This window comes from Coregonus clupeaformis, unplaced genomic scaffold, assembly GCF_020615455.1.
Source record: "Coregonus clupeaformis isolate EN_2021a unplaced genomic scaffold, ASM2061545v1 scaf0510, whole genome shotgun sequence".
Lineage (NCBI taxonomy): Eukaryota > Metazoa > Chordata > Actinopteri > Salmoniformes > Salmonidae > Coregonus > Coregonus clupeaformis.
In genome coordinates, this window is record NW_025533965.1 from 151,136 (window position 1) to 168,563 (window position 17,428).

At 45.8% G+C, this 17,428-nt stretch overlaps 1 protein-coding gene across 1 annotated transcript in view; it reads right to left on the reverse strand.

Moving 5' to 3' along the window:
- vwf (von Willebrand factor) overlaps nucleotides 1-17,428 on the reverse strand; it is a 144,478-nt gene that overhangs the window by 69,892 nt on the left and 57,158 nt on the right. Inside the window, exons 29-34 of the mRNA XM_045215775.1 lie at nucleotides 15,641-16,874; nucleotides 11,665-11,811; nucleotides 10,631-10,774; nucleotides 2,814-2,957; nucleotides 2,224-2,388; nucleotides 1,504-1,550 (exon numbers count right to left, since the gene is read on the reverse strand). Of these exons, the coding sequence (XP_045071710.1) occupies nucleotides 1,504-1,550; nucleotides 2,224-2,388; nucleotides 2,814-2,957; nucleotides 10,631-10,774; nucleotides 11,665-11,811; nucleotides 15,641-16,874 (1,881 nt within the window). The remainder of the gene's footprint in view (nucleotides 1-1,503; nucleotides 1,551-2,223; nucleotides 2,389-2,813; nucleotides 2,958-10,630; nucleotides 10,775-11,664; nucleotides 11,812-15,640; nucleotides 16,875-17,428) is intronic.

A 17,428-nucleotide genomic window follows, 5' to 3' on the forward strand; every position in this document is an offset into this window, starting at 1 on the left:
GAAAGTAATTATAGATCATATTTCATACAAATATGGAAAAACTGGGCAGTTACTTTAATTCATTAGTTCAGTCGTTAAATGACTGTTGTCATCATCAACACATCAATAAGTCAACACACACTCACCCTCCTCTCGTTCCCGTCATCATCGACACATCAATAAGTCAACACACACTCACCCTCCTCTCGTTCCCGTCATCATCGACACATCAATAAGTCAACACACACTCACCCTCCTCTCGTTCCCGTCATCATCAACACATCAATAAGTCAACACACACTCACCCTCCTCTCGTTCCCGTCATCATCAACACATCAATAAGTCAACACACACTCACCCTCCTCTCGTTCCCGTCATCATCAACACATCAATAAGTCAACACACACTCACCCTCCTCTCGTTCCCGTCATCATCAACACATCAATAAGTCAACACACACTCACCCTCCTCTGCTTCCCGTCATCATCAACACATCAATAAGTCAACACACACTCACCCTCCCTCTCGTTCCCGTCATCATCAACACATCAATAAGTCAACACACACTCACCCTCCTCTCGTTCCCGTCATCATCAACACATCAATAAGTCAACACACACTCACCCTCCTCTCGTTCCGTCATCATCAACACATCAATAAGTCAACACACACTCACCCTCCTCTCGTTCCCGTCATCATCAACACATCAATAAGTCAACACACACTCACCCTCCTCTCGTTCCCGTCATCATCAACACATCAATAAGTCAACACACACTCACCCTCCTCTCGCTTTCCGTCATCATCAACACATCAGCAAGTCAACACACACTCACCCTCCTCTCGTTCCCGTCATCATCAACACATCAATAAGTCAACACACACTCACCCTCCTCTCGTTCCCGTCATCATCAACACATCAATAAGTCAACACACACTCACCCTCCTCTCGTTCCCGTCATCATCAACACATCAATAAGTCAACACACACTCACCCTCCTCTCGTTCCGTCATCATCAACACATCAATAAGTCAACACACACTCACCCTCCTCTCGTTCCGTCATCATCAACACATCAGCAAGTCAACACACACTCACCCTCCTCTCGTTTCCCGTCATCATCAACACATCAATAAGTCAACACACACTCACCCTCCTCTCGTTCCCGTCATCATCAACACATCAATAAGTCAACACACACTCACCCTCCTCTCGTTCCCGTCATCATCAACACATCAATAAGTCAACACACACTCACCCTCCTCTCGTTCCCGTCATCATCAACACATCAGCAAGTCAACACACACTCACCCTCCTCTCGTTCCCGTCATCATCAACACATCAATAAGTCAACACACACTCACCCTCCTCTCGCTTCCGTCATCATCAACACATCAATAAGTCAACACACACTCACCCTCCTCTCGTTCCCGTCATCATCAACACATCAATAAGTCAACACACACTCACCCTCCTCTCGTTCCCGTCATCATCAACACATCAATAAGTCAACACACACTCACCCTCCTCTCGTTCCCGTCATCATCGACACACACTCCAGGAGGACCAGCTGAAGAGGAATACACATCATCATCATCACAATCCCCTACCATCATCACTACCACCACCATCATCGCTACCACCATCATCATCATCATCACCATCATCACAATCCCCTACCATCATCACTACCATCATCACTACCATCATCATCATCACTTCCACCATCATCGTCATCATCATCACCATCATCATCATCACCATCATCACAACCCTCTCACCTTCATACATTTACATTTGAGTCATTTAGCAGACGCTCTTATCATCACCATCACCATCACAATCCCCCCACTTTCACCACCATCATCATCACCATCATCACCATAATCTTCATCACTACCATCATCACTACCATCATCACCATCATCACCATAATCACCATCATCTTCATCACTACCATCATCATCATCATCACCATCATCACCATCATCTTCATTAATGTCTTCATCATCACCATAATCACCATCATCGTCATCATCAGAATCTCTCCAGGTAGCTCTGGTCCAGTACTATACCTCTACAGAGTGTGTCTGTGTAGCTCTGGTCCAGTACTATACCTCTACAGAGTGTGTCTGTGTAGCTCTGGTCCAGTACTATACCTCTACAGAGTGTGTCTGTGTAGCTCTGGTCCAGTACTATACCTCTACAGAGTGTGTCTGTGTAGCTCTGGTCCAGTACTATACCTCTACAGAGTGTGTCTGTGTAGCTCTGGTCCAGTGTTAACAGCATCAGCAGCTCCTCCATGCTGTTAAGATGGAGTGTGTTGTCCTGGTCACCATGGGAACCAAGCAGGCTCAGTTCAGCTCTGTTGTAACCGGGCCCGATGCCGATAGGGAAAACTGACACGCCTGTTGGCAGAGTAAAGACGTCATCACTAACCTGTGGTGGTTGTTATGATGTCACCACTAACCTGCAGTCCTCTTTATGATGTCACCACTAACCTGCAGTCCTCTTTATGATGTCACCACTAACATGTGGTCCTCCTTATGTCACCACTAACCTCCTGCTCTCCTTATGATGTCACTACTAACTTATTATCCTCGTTATGTTGTCACCACTAACCTGCTGCCCTCCTTATAAAGTCACCACTAACCTGTGGTCCTCCTTATGTTACCACTAACCTCTTGCCCTCCTTATGATGTCACCACTTACCTCTTGCCCTCGTTATGATGTCACCACTAACCTGTGGTCCTCCTTATGATGTCACCACTAACCTGCTGCCCTCCTTATGATGTCACCACTAACCTGCGGTCCTCCTGATGTCACCACTAACCTGCGGTCAGCGCCTCGTTAGTGGCCTCCTGCAGTTGGTCAGTTGACCTGTCAATCACCAGCATCACAACCACCTTGGCCACACCCACTCTGCCCCCACTAGATGGAGAGATGGATGTCTGGACAGCAAATCGCAATGCAGCACCTGATTCCAGAGAAAGGGTTAGGGTTAGGGTTAGGGTTAGGACTAGGCTAGGCAATGCAGCACCTGATTCCAGAGAAAGAGAGACCCTCAGAATATACAGTGTGTGTGTGTTACCCAGCGTGGTGTGTGTGTGTGTTACCCAGCGTGGTGTGTGTGTGTGTGTTACCCAGCGTGGTGTGTGTGTGTGTTACCCAGCGTGGTGTGTGTGTGTGTGTTACCCAGCGTGGTGTGTGTGTGTGTTACCCAGCGTGGTGTGTGTGTGTTACCCAGCGTGGTGTGTGTGTGTGTGTTACCCAGCGTGGTGTGTGTGTGTTACCCAGCGTGGTGTGTGTGTGTGTTACCCAGCGTGGTGTGTGTGTGTGTGTGTGTGTTACCCAGCGTGGTGTGTGGGTGTGTTACCCAGCGTGGTGTGTGTGTGTTACCCAGCGTGGTGTGTGTGTGTGTGTTACCCAGCGTGGTGTGTGTGTGTGTGTTACCCAGCGTGGTGTGTGTGTGTGTGTGTTACCCAGCGTGGTGTGTGTGTGTGTTACCCAGCGTGGTGTGTGTGTGTGTGTTACCCAGCGTGGTGTGTGTGTTACCCAGCGTGGTGTGTGTGTGTGTGTGTTACCCAGCGTGGTGTGTGTGTGTGTGTGTGTTACCCAGCGTGGTGTGTGTGTGTGTGTGTTACCCAGCGTGGTGTAAATGTACACTCCCTGGACTTGCTTCCTGTATCCCAGTGTCTGTCCTCACAAGTGCATTATCATGCTGAAACATGAGGTGATGGTTGCAGATGAATGGCACGACAATGGGCCTCAGGATCTAGTCACGGTATCTCTGTACATTCAAATTGCCATCGATAAAATGTGATTGTGTTTGTTGTCCGTAGCTTATGCCTGCCGATACCATAACCCCACCGCCACCAGGGGGCGCTCTGTTCACAACGTCGACATCAGCAAACCACTCGCCCACACGATGCCATACACGTGGTCTGCGGTTGTGAGGCCGGTTGGACGTACTACCAAATTCTCTAAAACAACATTGGAGGCGGCTTATGGTAGAGAAATGAACATTCAAATCTCTGGCAACAGCTCTGGTGGATATTCCTACAGTCAGCATGCCAATTGCAAGCTCCCTCAAAACTTGAGACATCTGTGGCATTGTGTTGTGTGACAACACTGCACATTTTGGATTATCTTGGCAAAGGAGAAATGCTCACTAACAGAGATGTAAACAAATGTGTGCACAACAGTTTAGAGAAATAAGCTTTTTGGGTGTATGGAATATTTCTGGGATCATTTATTTCAATTCATGAAACATGAGACCAACACTTTACATGTTGCGTTTATGTTTTTTTAAGTGTACTTATGCTAAAATGTTTATTCTGTTCTACTGAGTCATTTACTTTATGTTCCTATTCTTATATTGTAATGTTGTTGTTGTTGCATATTGTTGTTGTTGTTGCATATTGTTGTTGTTGTTGTTGCATATTGTTGTTGTTGTTGCATATTGTTGTTGTTGTTGCATATTGTTGTTGTTGTTGCATATTGTTGTTGTTGTTGCATATTGTTGTTGTTGTTGCATATTGTTGTTGTTGTTGCATATTGTTGTTGTTGTTGCATATTGTTGTTGTTGTTGCATATTGTTGTTGTTGTTGCATATTGTTGTTGTTGTTGCATACTGTTGTTGTTGTTGCATATTGTTGTTGTTGTTGCATATTGTTGTTGTTGTTACATATTGTTGTTGTTGTTGCATATTGTTGTTGTTGTTGCATTGTCCAGAAGGAGCCTGCATTTGGTTGGACGGTGTGGACCATGTGTATACTGTACACACGACTAATAGAAAACATACAACTTGAAACAGGAGAACAGGCCAACCAAGAAATGATTAGAAAGGAGAGGTTTGGAAGAGAAGGAGGATGGAGGGTAAATCCTACCTGGCAGGAAAAATATAATTTAGTTGACTATGGAAATTTATATCTGCACTGTTTAATTATTTATTACTTACATGATTCGTACCTGAATACCTACCTGAATGTTTAATTCCATGCTGAAATGTGTCTGATTTGCATACTAGTAACATGATTGATAGTGACATTTCGATATTGATTGTTGTTTGACAGTTGTATCAGTTTATTTTTAAGTAAAACTATTTGATTTAGTAAAGTAAAACTAAATTATTCTGATTATTCCAATGTCTTGAGTACCTTTTTTATGAAATTGTGCACATTGGTCGATATTAAGTCAACTTTGAATAAGACTAATTGAAACTGTACAGCCTACGAACTTTGTTTGATGTCAGTCTTCATTGGAGACTACCTATACAGGAGGACATCTGCAAGATGGTGCTGGCAGGCTTAAATAAGAAATGAATGTCAAATCAAATGCACTAAGTTGTTGTTCTTTTTGTTTGCTGTCACAGTTTCCCATCAGGTGTCTATATTACCCAGTGGTGTCTATATTACCCAGTGGTGTGTATATTACCCAGTGGTGTCTATATTACCCAGTGGTGTGTATATTACCCAGTGGTGTCTATATTACCCAGTGGTGTGTATATTACCCAGTGGTGTGTATATTACCCAGTGGTGTCTATATTACCCAGTGGTGTCTATATTACCCAGTGGTGTGTATATTACCCAGTGGTGTCTATATTACCCAGTGGTGTCTATATTACCCAGTGGTGTCTATATTACCCAGTGGTGTCTATATTACCCAGTGGTGTCTATATTACCCAGTGGTGTGTATATTACCCAGTGGTGTGTATATTACCCAGTGGTGTCTATATTACCCAGTGGTGTGTATATTACCCAGTGGTGTGTATATTACCCAGTGGTGTCTATATTACCCAGTGGTGTCTATATTACCCAGTGGTGTGTGTATTACCCAGTGGTGTGTATATTACCCAGTGGTGTCTATATTACCCAGTGGTGTCTATATTACCCAGTGGTGTGTATATTACCCAGTGGTGTCTATATTACCCAGTGGTGTGTATATTACCCAGTGGTGTGTATATTACCCAGTGGTGTGTATATTACCCAGTGGTGTCTATATTACCCAGTGGTGTCTATATTACCCAGTGGTGTGTATATTACCCAGTGGTGTGTATATTACCCAGTGGTGTCTATATTACCCAGTGGTGTCTATATTACCCAAGTGGTGTGTATATTACCCAGTGGTGTCTATATTACCCAGTGGTGTGTATATTACCCAGTGGTGTGTATATTACCCAGTGGTGTCTATATTACCCAGTGGTGTGTATATTACACAGTGGTGTCTATATTACCCAGTGGTGTGTATATTACCCAGTGGTGTGTATATTACCCAGTGGTGTCTATATTACCCAGTGGTGTGTATATTACCCGGTGGTGTGTATATTACCCAGTGGTGTGTATATTACCCAGTGGTGTCTATATTACCCAGTGGTGTCTATATTACCCAGTGGTGTCTATATTACCCAGTGGTGTCTATATTACCCAGTGGTGTGTATATTACCAAGTGATGTGTATATTACCCAGTGGTGTGTATATTACCCAGTGGTGTGTATATTACCCAGTGGTGTGTATATTACCCAGTGTTGTCTATATTACCCAGTGGTGTCTATATTACCAAGTGGTGTGTTTATTACCCAGTGGTGTCTATATTACCCAGTGGTGTGTATATTACCCAGTGGTGTGTATATTACCCAGTGGTGTCTATATTACCCAGTGGTGTCTATATTACCCAGTGGTGTCTATATTACCCAGTGGTGTCTATATTACCCAGTGGTGTCTATATTACCCAGTGGTGTGTATATTACCCAGTGTTGTCTATATTACCCAGTGGTGTCTATATTACCAAGTGGTGTGTATATTACCCAGTAGTGTGTATATTACCCAGTGGTGTCTATATTACCAAGTGGTGTCTATATTACCCAGTGGTGTCTATATTACCCGGTGGTGTGTATATTACCCAGTGGTGTGTATATTACCCAGTGGTGTCTATATTACCCAGTGGTGTCTATATTACCCAGTGGTGTCTATATTACCCAGTGGTGTCTATATTACCCAGTGGTGTGTATATTACCAGTGGTGTGTATATTACCCAGTGGTGTGTGTATTACCCAGTGGTGTCTATATTACCCAGTGGTGTCTATATTACCCAGTGGTGTGTATATTACCCAGTGGTGTGTATATTACCCAGTGGTGTCTATATTACCCAGTGGTGTGTATATTACCCAGTGGTGTGTATATTACCCAGTGGTGTGTGTATTACCCAGTGGTGTCTATATTACCCAGTGGTGTCTATATTACCCAGTGGTGTCTATATTACCCAGTGGTGTCTATATTACCCAGTGGTGTGTATATTACCCAGTGGTGTGTATATTACCCAGTGGTGTGTATATTACCCAGTGGTGTGTATATTACCCAGTGGTGTGTATATTACCCAGTGGTGTGTATATTACCCAGTGGTGTGTATATTACCCAGTGGTGTCTATATTACCCAGTGGTGTGTATATTACCCAGTGGTGTCTATATTACCCAGTGGTGTCTATATTACCCAGTGGTGTCTATATTACCCAGTGGTGTCTATATTACCCAGTGGTGTCTATATTACCCAGTGGTGTGTATATTACCCAGTGGTGTGTATATTACCCAGTGGTGTGTATATTACCCAGTGGTGTGTATATTACCCAGTGGTGTGTATATTACCCAGTGGTGTGTATATTACCCAGTGGTGTCTATATTACCCAGTGGTGTGTATATTACCCAGTGGTGTCTATATTACCCAGTGGTGTCTATATTACCCAGTGGTGTCTATATTACCCAGTGGTGTCTATATTACCCAGTGGTGTCTATATTACCCAGTGGTGTGTATATTACCCAGTGGTGTGTATATTACCCAGTGGTGTCTATATTACCCAGTGGTGTGTATATTACCCAGTGGTGTGTATATTACCCAGTGGTGTCTATATTACCCAGTGGTGTCTATATTACCCAGTGGTGTGTGTATTACCCAGTGGTGTGTATATTACCCAGTGGTGTCTATATTACCCAGTGGTGTCTATATTACCCAGTGGTGTGTATATTACCCAGTGGTGTCTATATTACCCAGTGGTGTGTATATTACCCAGTGGTGTGTATATTACCCAGTGGTGTGTATATTACCCAGTGGTGTCTATATTACCCAGTGGTGTCTATATTACCCAGTGGTGTGTATATTACCCAGTGGTGTGTATATTACCCAGTGGTGTCTATATTACCCAGTGGTGTCTATATTACCAAGTGGTGTGTTTATTACCCAGTGGTGTCTATATTACCCAGTGGTGTGTATATTACCCAGTGGTGTGTATATTACCCAGTGGTGTCTATATTACCCAGTGGTGTGTATATTACACAGTGGTGTCTATATTACCCAGTGGTGTGTATATTACCCAGTGGTGTGTATATTACCCAGTGGTGTCTATATTACCCAGTGGTGTGTATATTACCCGGTGGTGTGTATATTACCCAGTGGTGTGTATATTACCCAGTGGTGTCTATATTACCCAGTGGTGTCTATATTACCCAGTGGTGTCTATATTACCCAGTGGTGTCTATATTACCCAGTGGTGTGTATATTACCAAGTGATGTGTATATTACCCAGTGGTGTGTATATTACCCAGTGGTGTGTATATTACCCAGTGGTGTGTATATTACCCAGTGTTGTCTATATTACCCAGTGGTGTCTATATTACCAAGTGGTGTGTTTATTACCCAGTGGTGTCTATATTACCCAGTGGTGTGTATATTACCCAGTGGTGTGTATATTACCCAGTGGTGTCTATATTACCCAGTGGTGTGTATATTACACAGTGGTGTCTATATTACCCAGTGGTGTGTATATTACCCAGTGGTGTGTATATTACCCAGTGGTGTCTATATTACCCAGTGGTGTGTATATTACCCGGTGGTGTGTATATTACCCAGTGGTGTGTATATTACCCAGTGGTGTCTATATTACCCAGTGGTGTCTATATTACCCAGTGGTGTCTATATTACCCAGTGGTGTGTATATTACCCAGTGGTGTCTATATTACCCAGTGGTGTGTATATTACCCAGTGGTGTGTATATTACCCAGTGGTGTCTATATTACCCAGTGGTGTCTATATTACCCAGTGGTGTCTATATTACCCAGTGGTGTGTATATTACCCGGTGGTGTGTATATTACCCAGTGGTTTGTATATTACCCAGTGGTGTTTATATTACCCAGTGGTGTCTATATTACCCAGTGGTGTCTATATTACACAGTGGTGTCTATATTACCCAGTGGTGTGTATATTACCCAGTGGTGTGTATATTACCCAGTGGTGTGTATATTACCCAGTGGTGTGTATATTACCCAGTGGTGTCTATATTACCCAGTGGTGTCTATATTACCCAGTGGTGTGTATATTACCCAGTGGTGTGTATATTACCCAGTGGTGTCTATATTACCCAGTGGTGTGTATATTACCCAGTGGTGTGTATATTACCCAGTGGTGTCTATATTACCCAGTGGTGTCTATATTACCCAGTGGTGTCTATATTACCCATTGGTGTCTATATTACCCAGTGGTGTGTATATTACCCAGTGGTGTGTATATTACCCAGTGGTGTCTATATTACCCAGTGGTGTGTATATTACCCAGTGGTGTGTATATTACCCAGTGGTGTGTATATTACCCAGTGGTGTCTATATTACCCAGTGGTATGTATATTACCCAGTGGTGTCTATATTACCCGGTGGTGTGTGTATTACCCAGTGGTGTCTATATTACCCAGTGGTGTGTGTATTACCCAGTGGTGTCTATATTACCCAGTGGTGTGTATATTACCCAGTGGTGTCTATATTACCCAGTGGTGTCTATATTACCCAGTGGTGTCTATATTACCCAGTGGTGTCTATATTACCCTTTAGTGTGTATATTACCCAGTGGTGTGTATATTACCCAGTGGTGTCTATATTACCCAGTGGTGTGTATATTACCCAGTGGTGTGTGTATTACCCAGTGGTGTGTATATTACCCAGTGGTGTGTATATTACCCAGTGGTGTGTATATTACCCAGTGGTGTCTATATTACCCAGTGGTGTCTATATTACCCAGTGGTGTGTATATTACCCAGTGGTGTGTATATTACCCAGTGGTGTCTATATTACCCAGTGGTGTGTATATTACCCAGTGGTGTCTATATTACCCAGTGGTGTCTATATTACCCAGTGGTGTCTATATTACCCAGTGGTGTCTATATTACCCAGTGGTGTCTATATTACCCAGTGGTGTGTATATTACCCAGTGGTGTCTATATTACACAGTGGTGTGTATATTACCCAGTGGTGTGTATATTACCCAGTGGTGTCTATATTACCCAGTGGTGTCTATATTACCCAGTGGTGTGTGTATTACCCAGTGGTGTGTATATTACCCAGTGGTGTCTATATTACCCAGTGGTGTGTATATTACCCAGTGGTGTCTATATTACCCAGTGGTGTGTGTATTACCCTGTGGTTTGTGTACTACCCAGTGGTGTCTATATTACCCAGTGGTGTGTATATTACCCAGTGGTGTGTATATTACCCAGTGGTGTCTATATTACCCAGTGGTGTCTATATTACCCAGTGGTGTCTATATTACCCAGTGGTGTGTGTATTACCCAGTGGTTTGTGTACTATCCAGTGTTGTGTGTGTGTGTGTGTTACCCAGCGCGGTGTGTGTGTGTGTCGGACTGGTCAGCTGGTCCACCAGGGTCAGCAGGTGTGTCCTGTCCTGCTCCTCTCTCCAGGCCACTCCCACTCTACTGGTCTCTCCGTACGTAACCACACACACCTGGGTCTCGTTCCGACCTGAAAACACATCCCCCGGGGAACTATGGTTAGCAGAATTATAGTTCCAGTCTCTTACAGACCACCGTTCTCTGCCTTCAGCAATGTGTTCTTTCACTTTGTGTTACTTTTTCATGTTTATGTTGTGTAGTTCAGTAAGAGTTGTGTTGTGATTGGATGGTTCAGTAAGAGCTGTGTTGTGATTGGATGGTTCAGTAAGAGCTGTGTTGTCATTGGGTGGTTCAGTAAGAGCTGTGTTGTGATTGGATGGTTCAGTAAGAGCTGTGTTGTCATTGGGTGGTTCAGTGAGATCTGTGTTGTGATTGGGTGGTTCAGTGAGATCTGTGTTGTGATTCGATGGTTCAGTAAGAGTTGTGTTGTGATTGGGTGGTTCAGTAAGATCAGTGTTGTGATTGGGTGGTTCAATAAGAGCTGTGTTGTGATTGGATGGTTCAGTAAGAGTTGTGTTGTGATTGGATGGTTCAGTAAGAGTTGTGTTGTGATTGGATGGTTCAGTAAGAGCTGTGTTGTGATTGGATGGTTCAATAAGATCAGTGTTGTGATTGGGTGGTTCAATAAGAGCTGTGTTGTGATTGGATGGTTCAGTAAGAGTTGTGTTGTGATTGGATGGTTCAGTAAGAGCTGTGTTGTGATTGGATGGTTCAGTAAGAGTTGTGTTGTGATTGGGTGGTTCAGTAAGAGTTGTGTTGTGATTGGGTGGTTCAGTGAGATCTGTGTTGTGATTGGATGGTTCAGTGAGATCTGTGTTGTGATTGGGTGGTTTAGTGAGATCTGTATTGTGTTTGGGTGGTTCAGTGAGATCTGTGTTGTGATTGGGTGGTTTCAGTAAGAGCTGTGTTGTGATTGGGGGGTTCAGTGAGATCTGTGCTCTGATTGGCCAGTAGTCGTACCGATATCAGCGCTGTTGACGAAGGCTTTGACAAACGTCTTCATGTCCTCAAATTCTGTATCGCCCTCCGACTGCCCGTCAGTCTCTGGCCCTGCCCTATTCCCGCCACTCAGCAGGAACAGGACATCCATCGGCTTCCTGCATGGAACTGGGTCAGAGGTCACAAGATATCAACCAATCACAGAGTAGTAGAGGAATTCCCCTGACCTTATCCATATTCACAGATGTGGGTGTGGTATGTGGGTGTATCAAATCTAATCTAATTTTAGTTGTCACATGCGCCGAATACAACCTTACCGTGAAATGCTTACTTACAAAAGAGTTAAGACAAATATTTACTAAATAAACTAAAGTAACAAATACAAGAGCAAAAATAAAATAACAATAAGTAGGCTATATACTGGGGGTACCGGTACCGAGTCAATGTGCGGGGGTACAGGTTAATCCAGGTAATTGAGGTAATATATACATGTAGGTAGAGTTATTAAAGTGACTATGCATAGATAATAAACAGAGAGTAGCAGCAGTGTAAGGGGGAGGGGGGGTCAATGCAAATAGTCTGGGTAGCCATTTGATTAGCTATTCAGCAGTCTTAAGAAGTCTTTTGAACGTTGACTTGGCGCTCCGGTACCGCTTGATATAGAGGTCCTGGATGGCAGGAAGCTTGGCCCCAGTGATGTACTGGGCCGCACGCACTACCCTCTGTAGTGCCTTGCAGTCGGAGGCCGAGCAGTTGCCATACCAGGCGGTGATGCAACCAGTCAGGATGCTCTCGGTGGTGCAGCTGTATAACTTTTTGAGTATCTGAGGAACCATGCCAAATCTTTTCAGTCTCCTGAGGGGGAATAGGCATTTTCGTGCCCTCTTCACAACTGTCTTGGTGTGTTTGGACCATGATAGTTTGTTGGTGATGTGGACACCAAGGAACTTGAAGCTCTCAACCTGCTCCACTACAGCCCCATCAATGAGAATGGGGGCGTGCTTGGCCCTCCTTTTCCTGTAGTCCACGATCATCTCCTTTGTCTTGATCACATTGTGGGAGAGGTTGTTGTCCTGGCACCACACTGCCAGGTCTCTGACCTCCACCCTATAGGCTGTCTCATCGTTGTCAGTGATCAGGCCTACCAACGTTGTGTCGTCGGCAAAGTTAATGATGGTGTTGGAGTCGTGCTTGGCCACGCAGTCATGGGTGAACAGGGAGTACAGGAGGGGACTAAGCACGCACCCCTGAGGGGCCCCCGTGTTGATGAGTGTGGCAGATGTGTTGTTGCCTACCCTTACCACTTGGGGGCGGCCCATCAGGAATTCCAGGATCCAGTTGTAGAGGGAGGTGTTTAGTCTCAGGGTCCTTAGCTTAGTGATGAGCTTTGAGGGAACTATGGTGTTGAATGCTGATCAGTAGTCAATGAACAGCATTCTCATGTAGGTGTTCCTTTTGTCCAGGTGGGAAAGGGCAGTGTTGAGTGCAATAGAGATTGCGTCATCTATGGATCTGTTGGGGCGGTATGCAAATTGGAGTGGGTCTAGGGTGTCTTGGATGATGGTGTTGATGTGAGCCATGACCAGCCTTTCAAAGCACTCCATGGCTACAGACGTGGGTGCTACAGGTCGGTTGTCATTTAGGCAGCTTACGTTGGTGTTCTTGGTCACAGGGACTATGGTGGTCTGCTTGAAACATGTAGGTATTACTGACTCGGCCAGGGACAGGTTGAAAATGTCAGTGAAGACACTTGCCAGTTGGGAAGGTCAGCGCATGCTCGGAGTACACATCCTGGTAATCCGTCTGGCCCTGTGGTCTTGTGAATGTTAACCTATTTCAAGGTCTTACTCACATTGGCTACGGAGAGCGTGATCACACAGTCGTCTGGAACAGCTGGTATTCTCATGCATGGTTCAGTGTTGCTTGCCTGGAAGCAAGCATAAAAGGCATTTAGCTCATCTGGTAGGCTCGCGTCACTGGGCAGCTCGCCGCTGGGTTTCCCTTTGTAATCCGTGAAAGATTGTAAACCCTGCCACATCCGACGAGCGTCAGAGCCGGTGTAGTAGGATTCAATATAAGTCCTGTATTTATGCTTTGCCTGTTTGATGGTTCGTCGGAAGGCGTACTGGGATTTCTTATAAGTGTCCGGATTAGTGTCCCGTTCCTTGAAAGCAGCAGCTCTAGCATTTAGCTCAGTGCAGATGTTGTCTGTAATCCATGGCTTCTGGTTGGGATATGTAAGTACGGTTACTGTGGGGACAACGTCGTCGGTGCACTTATTAATGAAGCCGGTGACTGATGTGATAAACCCCTCGATGTTATCAGATGAATCCTGAATCATATTCCAGTCTGTGCTAGCGAAACAGCCCTGTAGATGATTAGATTAGATGAGTTGATCATTCACATGCACAGGCTACAGTGAAATGTTGAAGCTCCGAGCTCCAACAGTCAAAAAGAGAAGTGAAAGAAACAATAATAACACTAACAATAATAATATACATATTTACAACAGTGACAATGATAAATGTCCATTGGGGGGTGGGGCCAGGAGGAGGTAGCTGAGTAGTGGTGGCTGTTCAGCAGCCTGATGGTCTGAGGGTAGACACTATTGGCCAGTTTCTGCCATGATGCTCCTATTACTGCCCACGTCTGACTGGTGGAAGCAGGGAGAACAGGCCATGGCTCAGATGGCTAAGGTCCCTGATGACCTTCTTGTCTTTCCTGCTACACCTGGTGTTGTAGGTTTCCTGGAGGGCAGTCAGTGTGCAACCAGTGGTATGTTGGGCTGAGCGTACCACCCTCTATAGAGCCTTGCGGTCATCGGAGGTGGAGTTGCCGTACCCGGCTGTGATGCAGCCCGACAGTAGGCTCTCGATGGTGCTCCTGTAGAACACTGAGGGCCCTCTGGGACAGGCCAAATTTCTTCAGCATACTGAGGTTGAAGAGTTGCTGTCGTGCCTTCTACACCACAGTGTCCATGTAGTGTGGTTTGACCATTTCAGCTCTTCTGAGATGTGAACGCCTCAGAGACGTGTAGTTTAGCATCCGCTTAATCGGACCATCTTCCGTATTGAGCACGTCACTGGTACTTCCTGTTTGCGTTTTTACTTGTAAGCAGCAATCAGGAGGATAGAGTTATGGTCAAATTTGCCAAATGGAGGGCGAGGGAGAGCTTTGAATGCATCTCTGTGTGTGGAGTATAGGTGATCTAGAGTTTTGTTGCCTCTAGTTGCACAGATGACATGCTGGTAGAAATGAGGTAAGAACTGCTGCCTCTGGATGAGCATTTTCTTGTTAGCTTATGGCTCTATACAGCTCTATGAGTGGGGTTTTTGTGCCAGCATCGGTTTGTGGTGGTAAATAGACATGAAAACTCTCTTGGTAAATAGAGTTGTTAACAAACAGACACACCCCTCCCTTCTCATCTTACCCTGCCGTCCGGTCTTGACGATGGAAAAGCCAACGTGGTGTTTATTATCCATGTCCTTGTTCAGCCACGGCTCCCAGAAACATAGAATATTAATTGTTCAGGTTGATAGGATATTCTGGAACGAAGCTCGTCCAGTTGGTTTTCATTTGCTAATAGAACAGAGGGCTAATAGGAGGGCCTATCAGTGGTCACTTCCTGGCGGTCTAGATGCATGCTGACGTAGTTAGCCTCTTTTTGGCCACCATTTCTTATTTAGAGTCCCGGGATCAGGGCCTGGCCCAGGGTAAGCATAACGCCCAGAGCTGCCGACTCGTTGAAGTAGAATTCTTCATCCAAATCAAGGTTAGCGATTGCTGCTCTGATGTCCAGAAGCTATTTTCGGTCATAGGAAGTAATGGTGGAAATATTATGGTAAAAACAAAGTTAAGCTCAGCGTAAGAAAACACACAAAATACAGAACTGGTCAGGAGCCCATAAGACTGCAGCGCCATCTCAACAAAGTCTGTGTTTACGTGTGTGTGTTTCTGTGTGTGTGTGTGTGTGTGTGTGTGAGTGTGTGTGTTTTACCTGAAGGAGGCAGGGTGGCTCTGGGGGCCAGTGTTGGGGTGAGTCGTGGGGGAGGCAGGGTGGGGGAGCGAGGAGAGAGGGTGTTTCTGGTGATATTAACCACAGTGGTAACCAGAGAGGTAAGGCTGGTATAGTCCTCCACCATGAGGGGGCGTTGTGGGGAGCTGAGAGGCATCAGGTCCACCTCTCTAACCTTCGGCCCTACCCCGATGGGATACACCCGGGTGTGTGTGTGGGAGGAGGGGGGGCGCGTGATCACGTCGGTGGGGGGGTTCTCTGTCACCAGGAAGACTAGCTGGGGGGAGGTGGGGGTGGAGGAGGGCCTATCAGTGGTCACTTCCTGGTAGGTCTGGCCAATTGCAGCACCCGTGTTTGTCTTGGCCCCGCCCCTCCAGCGGATCTCCCGTAGTCTCCTTAGCAACTGGTTTCTCTGCCACCGTATTTCCCAGCGCGTTATCTCCACGGTGACCGTTACAGAGTATTGTATGACTGTAACGCGCACTGACTCCTCCCCTTCGTCTGCCAGCTGTGATATCACTTCCTCCAGAAAGAGGAGAGAGGCGTTAAATCCCGCCTCCCCAACCGAGTCAGAGCCTTCCAGGATAAATGTCACGTCTTTAGAGGGAGGAGAGGAAGAGGGGAAGGTAGAGGAAGAGGTGGAGGAGGAGAGAGAGGAAGGTGAGGGATAAGTAGTTGTGGGGGTCAGGCCATCATGCTGTATGGGGTTGGGGAGGTGTTGGGACGGGGTGGAGGTCAGGGAGGGGATGGGCTCCAGCAGGGGAGGCTGTGTGGTGGTGGTGGTACCCAGGCTAAGGTTAGCTATGCTGGGCTTGGCGGGCAGGGGCTTGGGGGTCTCCGGCTCCAGCCCCAGGGTACAGAGGTAGTCAGTGACCTCCATGAAGTTGTCCGGCAGCTCAGACACGCTGTTCAGCTGGTAGGCCCTGTTATCAGGCTTGGCCTTGGTGATGTCATTAACTTGCGTCCAGCTTGCCTCCGGCCCCAGCGCCAGCGTAAGGGTGGTAATGTCTTTCTTCCGAAGCAGCTTGACGGTGGTGCGGAGCGGCCGGGGGTTTGCGCTGGCAGTGAGGATGATAGCGACGCGGCCGGCATGTTCTCTCTTGTTCTTGTCGTAGATGTTGATGGCCAGATACTTCACCGCTTCGTCTAGAAACGCAGCGTCACCACCACTGTAGTGCAGCTCACGCACTGTCTTCTTAAACAACCACTTCTGAACCTAGAGGTTAGAGGTCAGAGGTTAGGAGTGAAGTCAATGTCATATGAGGAATATTGCTAATAACAGATTACTAACTCTCTCAGTTAGAAGATGGCATTGTGTGTGTGTGTGTGTGTGTGTGTGTGTGCGTGTGTGTGTGTGCGTGTGTGTGCATGTGTGTGCATGTGTGTGCATGCCTCGCCCTCCATTTGGCAATCTGACCATAACTCTATCCTCCTGATTCCTGCTTATAAGCAAAAACCAAAGCAGGAAGCACCAGTGACTCGGTTAATAAAAAAGTGGTCAGATGATGCAGATGCTAAGCTACAGGACTGTTTTGCTAGCACAGACTGGAAAAATTTTCCGGGATTCTTCAGACAGCATTGAGGAGTACACCACATCAGTCACTGGCTTCATCAATAAGTGCATCGATGATGTCGTCCCCACAGTGACCGTACGTACATACCCCAACAAGAAGCCATGGATTACAGGAAACATCCGCACTGAGCTAAAGGGTAGAGCTGCCGCTTTCAAGGAACGGGACTCTAACCCGGACGCTTATAAGAAATCCCGCT